General features: G+C 37.6%; 1 protein-coding gene across 3 annotated transcripts in view; it reads left to right on the top strand.

Moving 5' to 3' along the window:
* Positions 1–8,346, top strand: part of LOC107659710 (paxillin-like) — a 47,499-nt gene that overhangs the window by 17,898 nt on the left and 21,255 nt on the right. For all 3 annotated transcript variants that reach the window (XM_016448829.1, XM_016448914.1, XM_016448772.1), the window contains exons 2-4: positions 6,923–7,128; positions 7,446–7,653; positions 7,763–7,955. In XM_016448829.1, the coding sequence (XP_016304315.1) occupies positions 6,923–7,128; positions 7,446–7,653; positions 7,763–7,955 (607 nt within the window). The remainder of the gene's footprint in view (positions 1–6,922; positions 7,129–7,445; positions 7,654–7,762; positions 7,956–8,346) is intronic.

Raw genomic sequence — 8,346 nt, 5'->3', positions numbered from 1 at the left:
CAATACTTTTACACTTTTTCTGCTGTTCAAAAAATCTTTCTTTTCGCTATTACCACAAAGCTACGAATCTGAGTGCAGGAGCTGTACGTTACCATAGAAACGTCAATGGTTTGCTCGTGACTCTAGCGAAAAGCTCTGAACGCGCACTGAACACGCACTTTGGCCGGTACAGAAAATGTATTATTATTTTACATGTATATGTAGAGCTCTAGTAGTGCTGGGCAGTATACCGGTTCATACCGAATACCGGTGTTTATTTTTGTTACATGAATTTTTAAAATACCGCAATATCACACACAAAACTCAAGTACATATGGAGGGAGGGGTTCTTGCAGACCAATCACAGCGCTTGCGGTCCGCGTAGAATCGACGTGCTGTTAGAGTTTTGGAGAGGTGCACGTAAGGCTGCGATTTTTACATACTTTTACACTTTTTCTGCTGTTCAAAAAATCTTTCTTTTCGCTATTACCACAAAGATACGACTCTGAGTGCAGGAGCTGTACGTTACCATAGAAATGTCAATGGTTTGCTCGTGACTCTCACGAACAGCTCTGAAAGTGCACTGAACACGCACTTTGGCCGGTACAGAAAATGTATTATTATTTTACATGTATATGTAGAGCTTATGTAGGTATAAATATGAGCGTAGTTCGTCTGTTAATATCACATGCACTTTTTTTTTTGTTGTTTTTTTTTAGTTTGTTACTCAGACGCAGGCAGTGCACTGCATGAGACAGAAAAGTAATCTAGCCGAGACAGAAAAGTAATCTAGCCAAAACAACCGCATAGCCGCTCTTTAGTGTAGATGCATGTTGATTTTATCAGACGATGCCGTGATTATAAATGAGAGTGACTCCTGGTTAACATGTATTAAAAGGGGTCATGTTTAGTCACTATTTAGTGTGGTATTTTTTGACAATATTCACTCATCATAACAGTAAAATAGGGCATTCTAAGTCAATATACTGCAGTATTTCCTCTCTCAATCAGTAGAAAATATGGTTAACACCCGGTCATGCATGAAAAAAAAATACCGTCATGTACCGTGAAACCGGTATAATTTTGAAACATACCGTGATATAAATTTTTGGTCATACCGCCCAGCACTAATCTCTAGTGATGTCTAATTTGTGTAATAGATCATTTGTTAGTAAAGGGTGAGAGATCTGGCGAGCCAAAGGTTCCCGACCTCTGTTCTAGTGGTTGGAAGCAGAGCTATTCAAGCTATATGCTATTTCTTTTTGTAAAAGTAATGACAATAGGTTGAAAGTTGTATTTTTAAACTTTGAAGTGTTGCTAATATAAGACATTTACATTTAGAGATCACTCACGTATTGTGTCCCATTCAATTTATTCCTTAAATTATCTTTACTTGGTCTTAAAAATTTACCTTTTTATAAAACCTTACAAAACCCTGAATAGGGTTTCATGACGACTGACCCTTATTGACCTGATTTTTACAGATGATAACTGATTCTGAGTAGAGATTGTCTGATGAGTTTTCAGTGATGAACGATGTTTAAATAAGCCACATCCTGTATAGTCTTTCAAAGGAATAACGGTCCTCTGCTCGCTCTTGCAGGATTTTCAGAATAACTTTCTTCCTAGACAATGTCTGGGAATCTTTAGCCCCGTAGTGTTTTTTGCAGACCCTAAAACGTGGTCATATATGGGTTTGCATAGTGTCTATAGCTTATGTAAGCAAAACCCCCTGAGAGAAAGTGTTATCTAGCGAACTGCCGGCTGTATACATATTCGAACCCAGTGGAATGTTTTGAATGCTTTGGAATGGGAACGACCCTTCCTTTCCTCATCCCACTCCAGACTTTTCCGGATCCTGTGCTTGATTCCTTCGGGTGCGGTTCCTTTTTTTGTTCCCCGTTGGACGGAGAAACTTCATCAGCTTTAGCAGTTGAGGAGATTGAGAAGGTTTTATGGGAATTCGACATGAAGGATTTCACACCAGAATCGGTACGGGCCCAAGAGCCGATGCCTGAGACCGATATATCAGCTTTGCCAGAGAAGACGTCACCAGATTCAAGCTATTTCGTACCTGTGTCAGCTTCGGTATCAGACGCTGTAGAAGAAATGTTAGAAAAGGAGGAGATTTCTGATTTAGCCACTGAACCCGTTTTAGTTTCGGCTGTAGAAATCAATTCAGATTCAGTCGCTCCATCCGTAGAAGTGTCCTCATTAACATCCGCTCCTGACCCACATTCAGCCCTGGATTCAGCTCCGTTTGAGGCGTCAGACACGCACACCGCTCTGGGAACTGAAAAAGCACATGCTGGAGAGTCATTGACAGGTTCTGTCGTTCAGTCGACCGGCACGTGTGATTCAGACGGGACTTACATGATCCCAGACCCGGATTGGGTGACGGGGGGAGGTAGGATTGGCTCTTATTGTCTTGTCACTGTGCAGTTAAGTTAATGCATTTATTTCCCAAAATCTCTGTTAGCACACGTACGTTTGCAGATATGGCTGACTGATGTGTGGGGTTTCATCTGGACTGTATCATTTTTGAGTTTTGGCTCCTCTTTTGGGCTCAAGTAGCCTACCTGAGTACTCAGAAGTAACAGATGATTGATTGCAAAAATGCAATTATACGATCTGAATTTTTTTTTTTTAAGCTTTCAGATATTTCATATCAATCACATTTCAATTTTTGATTAGTGTATTAGTGCATCATATACAATGGATAGGAAAAAAAGAAAAATAAATGCAGTTATGCTTCCATTTTTGATTCATATTTTTCATTAATCATATACTGCAGTAACTTGTGGCCTAATTTGGCAGCAGACAGCTAATGTGTCCAAATAAATAAAAAAAATTTATATATATATATATATAATTAATTAATTAATTTAAGTTAAATTAAGTTAATGTGTGAACAGTGATTTTGTGGCTTTTATTATTTATAATATTTTTTTATTTTTTTATTAATTATATTTATAATTAGCTTATTTTAAATAGCTTATGTTTATCAGAAGATAATACCCATGGTCATAAAAACCTGGAAAAATCAGGGCATTTAAAAATAGTCATTTGCAACCATGCAAATCTTAAAGACATGGAAAAGTGATAGAAATTTCTAAAGGGTTTTTATTTACTCTAGTTATGTTTCAGTGACTAGAAATTGTTATTTTTTTAGTGCAGTTTTTAAGTGGTATTTAAAAATCCTTATCCAATAAACATATGATTTATTCTTATGTTTTTTGAGATACAGCCTTTTTTTGTCAAATGATTTGATATGATGATGCTTAATGCTTAAAGGGATAGTTCACCCAAAAATGAAAATTCTATAATTTATTCACCCTTAAGTTGTTCCAAACCTTTATGAATTTCTTTCTTCTGCTGAACACACAAAAACAGAGATATTTTGAAGAAAGTGTGTAACCAAACAGTTGATGGTCCCCATTGACTTCCATAGTATTTTTCCCATACTATGGAAGTCAATGGCTACCGTCAACTGTTTGGTTACCCACTTTCTTCAAAATATCCTCTTTTGTGTTCAACAGAAGAAAGAAGCTGGTTTAGAACAACTTGAGGGTGAGTAAATGACGACAGAATTGTCATTTTTGGGTGAACTATCCTTTTAATTTCAATGTGAGGGAGAGTGATTGCTAATATCAGTGTAATGGATGTAAACAGAGAAACAGCGGAGAGGACTGGAGAGAGAGAGCGAGAGAGAAATATGGGTTAATGTTTCCTTTGCCACTCCCTCATCAGGCCGAGTGCTGAACAAACAGTCAAGATATGGGCAGATTCGAGTCTCAAAGGCGTACGGTCCTTAGTGTTGTAAATAATATTCACATTTATTTGACAAATGACAATCATGCTCCAAAAGTTTTACCGACCGAGTCATTTCTGTTTGTCTAATGGCAGCGGTGTCTTTCTCTCGCTTGACCAGATTGGTGACCTGTGCACAGTTGCAGGCAGGTTATATACCGCAGCATTTTTAGTATCTGGTATGTGGAGGGGAAGTTAAAGTTAGCACCTGCCGAAAAACAGCCGCCCGCCCTCCCCTCGGACGACTCCACAGTCACTGCTACTGAACACAGAAGAGTTTACGAAGTGCTCTGTTTTCCCTTTCTTCTCTCTTCTCCTCTTCTATCTAGATCCTTCTGTCTCTCTTTGATATTCCATCCTTATCTTATCTGTTTTTTCCACTCCTTGTTGTAGCTCCTCCTGTCTGAGATAAAGTGCGAAGGTAAAGACACAGAGCTCAGCAGGGTGTTTCTGTCTGTCCCGCTCACACTGTAAGTAACCATCTTCAATCCCTTCCTGTTCTTTGCCTTTAGTTGGTTGTTCCTTTGGGATTGTGGCTTTCATGTGTTTGTGGCTGTAATGGTGATTTTGGGGATCTGCTGTTGTTGACGGTTGATATTGTGTGATTTAACAATGTGTTGTGTGTTTGTGGACCGACTGACCAAAGTTTACCTGCTTACAGAGGTTGGTTGTTGAGTTTGATGTTTTTACTCGTCTTGTGTGAGTTTGGACTGTATAACATGTATGATTCTAGATAAACCTAACGCCTAACATCTAAATTAACATCATGTGTCTACACTGGGCGTGAGCAGAATGTCGAAAAGCATCAAAACTTACAATCAAATCAAAAAACACAATCACTTACAACCAATGCCTTATTTGACAGACACTCTTTATATTATTTATGCGCTGCACAGAAACTCTAGCTACTTTATTTTTCCCATTTGTTATATATTTATACACTGATTTGTTGTGAATTTTGTGTCATATATTTATGAATTAGTATGCTATTTTATTTATTCATGAATTCACTTCCTCTGAATTTGATGAATTATTTGTTTATGAATACATTTTCTCTGCATTTTGTGTTATGTATTTTTAATCAATATGCTCTGAATATTGGCCTTTATATATTTATGAATTTATTTACTCTGAATTTTGTGCATTATGCATTTCTTAATTTGATCTGAAATGTTTGAGTTATATATTTATGAATTTATTTGCTTAGAATGGTATGCATTATATATTTTTGAATCAATATGCTCTGAATATTATGTTATATATTCATGAATAATGTACTCTAGATTTTATGATAAATTTATGAATTAATTTGCTCTGAATTTTATGTACTATGTAATTATGTATTAATATGCTCTAAACTTTGTGTTTTCTATCTAAATATCCTAGGACCTTGATGTTTCTGACTTGACAGAATTGTCATTTTTGGGTGAACTATCCTTTTAATTTCAATGTGAGGGAGAGTGATTGCTAATATCAGTGTAATGGATGTAAACAGAGAAACAGCGGAGAGGACTGGAGAGAGAGAGCGAGAGAGAAATATGGGTTAATGTTTCCTTTGCCACTCCCTCATCAGGCCGAGTGCTGAACAAACAGTCAAGATATGGGCAGATTCGAGTCTCAAAGGCGTACGGTCCTTAGTGTTGTAAATAATATTCACATTTATTTGACAAATGACAAAAATCAAGACTTTGTAAAAGAGCATAATAGGACCCCTTTAAATATTTGTTTATTCTAAACCTATGCACACATTATCTATAAAATTATTTTACTATTCTGCAATAACCCATACAAAGTCCTTTTTTTTAATACCGATAGATTTTTTTATTTTTTTATTATTATTTATCATAGCTCAGTTCAGTGTAACAAACATATTTAAATTTTTACATTTACATTTACATTAACGCAGGAAGGGAGCAATTAAATTACACGCGCTCCTTCTTAGCCGAGGGCAATTATTATAATTACCAGAAAGTGCAATCAAAAATACAAACGCAAACAAAAATATAACGTAGAAATAGGCAGAAAACGAAATATTCCTTCCTAGCAGCAAGTAATAATTCCAACAGCAGATCTATAAACAAGTATTATGCAGGACACTCACGTGCAGCCGTCTGTCTCTTCTGTTGACTAATCGCTTGAAATTTAATTTAATTTAAATTTTTAAATTAAATTAAATTAAATTTATGCATTTAGCAGACACTTTTATCCAAAGCGACTTACAGTGCATTCAGGCTATACATTTTTTTACCAGTATGTGTGTTCCCTGGGAATTGAACCCATGACCTTTGATATTTAGGTGATGTGCTGCTTCGCTTCCACTATGGAGAACCTCGAGCTTTCACGCTGCGATATGACATCAATCACTTCCTGTATAGACGCGGCATGATACGCTTGGTAGCAAAGATGATGATGCAACCGAGATCTGGTGCCTTATCTTTGAAGAAATTGCTAAGTGAAGGACTTTTAAACCAGAGATGTGTTGACAGTCACTTAAGAGCATGTTTTACAAGCTTACCTGATTGTGTAAGTGCTTTCTGTTCTGTTCCTGAGCTTATGGCTTTTGAATGTTGATTTTATGTGTGCATTAAGAGGTGTGTCCATTTATGCACATGCATTTTGCACCATACTTCCTGCTGAATCTATCCCTGTAGGCATGCTGTTTCAGAGCAGTCTTTACACAAGAGGTTGTCTCTCTCACCACACCCCGTATGAGTGAAGCCTGCAGTGATTTCACATCCCGGTCATGTGATTCAGAATTATCCAGCTGAGAGAGCCGTGCTTTGAACAGACTTGACAGAGTCAAGTTGAAACAGGGTTATTCAGCAGCAGCCTGTTTGATTTCTGATATATTTATGGTATTCTTGCACAAAACCACCCCAGAGAACCTGAATCTGAAGCAAACATCTGAATACTCCAAATGATGGATTTGAACAGACCCCTAGGCTTCAGAATTTTATGTTGCTGGTTTAAGTTCTCTTATGAAAACTAGCCTATATTATTCCACAAACAGAAGTTTTTACACCATTTCAAATTGTTATTCGCCACGAAAACAGCCAAGGAAGCCAGTGTGGCATTAAAAAACCCTGAGAATCAAACCAGTATTTTGATATATGTTGATTCTTTTGTTTTTTAGATGCTCTTCTTGCGGATTTGGAGTCCACAACCTCCCACATTTCCAAACAAGCTGTTTTTCTGCCAGAAGAGACGCCATATTCCTACCCAACAGGAAGTGACTCATATCAGGACGTGTCCTCCCCTCCTCGGCTAACCTCTCCTCCTGCTCAAACACTGAATGGATCTTGGGTAGAAAAGCCAGAATCAAAGCACTCATCAACCCAGGTAAAATGCCCCATCACTTCCTGAAGCGTTTCTTTATACCCTAGAGCTTTCTGCTGGTCTTTGTATGAGGCTGCTGGTTATCCTTTAACCTTATGACAAATACCAGAAGCCGGCCTGTTTCACATTCAGCCTGTTGTGCCCTCGAGCAAAGCACTTCATCTTCAGTTGCTCCAGAGACTTGTGCCATTAAGCAGGTTCAACATTTCAAGGTTTCTTGAATGGGGCCATATTAACAACAACACTTTTTATTTTTTATATTTCCCCATTTTTGCTTTAGTGCCTTAAAGTAAAACAACTTTATTTTTTCTTTCCTCAAGTCTTTCAGCTCGGCTCCGAAAAGCGCCAGTCCTCGCGTGTCACAGTCTGAAGAAGAGCACGTCTATAGTTTCCCCAACAAGCAGAAGACTACTGACTCCCCCACCGCCGTCATGAGCTCATCACTGGGCAGTAACCTGTCAGAGCTGGACCGTCTGCTGCTGGAGCTCAACGCCGTACAGCACAGCACACCCTCCTTCCCTACTGAAGGTGAGTGCTTCAAACCTCAGTGTTTAATGGGTTGTTAAACATCACATCAACATTTTTGACATTATATCAAACATATCCAGTAGATGTTTTTCCATTTTGTGTTTCACAGAGGCCTACCCACCCAAACCAGCCAGCAACACCCAGTGCTATGTCCCAGAAAACGGCGTCTCATCAGTAGTGAAAGCGCCTCTTCCCAAGATAGAGAAACCCAAACGCAGTGCACATGGATGGGGGATAGAGGACGTCAGACCCAGTGTGGAGAGCCTGCTAAATGAGTTGGAAAGCTCTGTGCCGGCCCCTGTGTAAGCACACTGCTGAAAACATTCATTTTTATATTTTTTTATGTATGTATGTATGTATGTATGTGTATATACAGTATATATATATATATATATATATATATATATATATACACACATATATTTGTGTGCATTACCAGTCAAAGGTTTCGAATAATAATTTGATTTTTTTATATTTTTAAAAAAGTCTTTTCTGCTCACCAAGCATTTATCAAAAATAAAAACCATAATTTCATGAAAAATTATTACAATTTAAAGGAACTGTTGTCCGTTTTCTGTCTAAAATGTAATTTTTTCCTGTGATCAAAGCTGAATTTTCAGCATCATTGACCAAATAAATGCAGCCTTGGTGAGCAGAAGAGACGTCATTCAAAAACATTAAACATCTTACTTA

The sequence above is a fragment of the Sinocyclocheilus anshuiensis genome, unplaced genomic scaffold (genome assembly GCF_001515605.1).
Source record: "Sinocyclocheilus anshuiensis isolate Anshui unplaced genomic scaffold, SAMN03320099.WGS_v1.1 scaffold433, whole genome shotgun sequence".
Classification (NCBI taxonomy): Eukaryota; Metazoa; Chordata; class Actinopteri; order Cypriniformes; family Cyprinidae; genus Sinocyclocheilus; species Sinocyclocheilus anshuiensis.
This window is presented reverse-complemented; position numbering and strand designations above follow the sequence as displayed.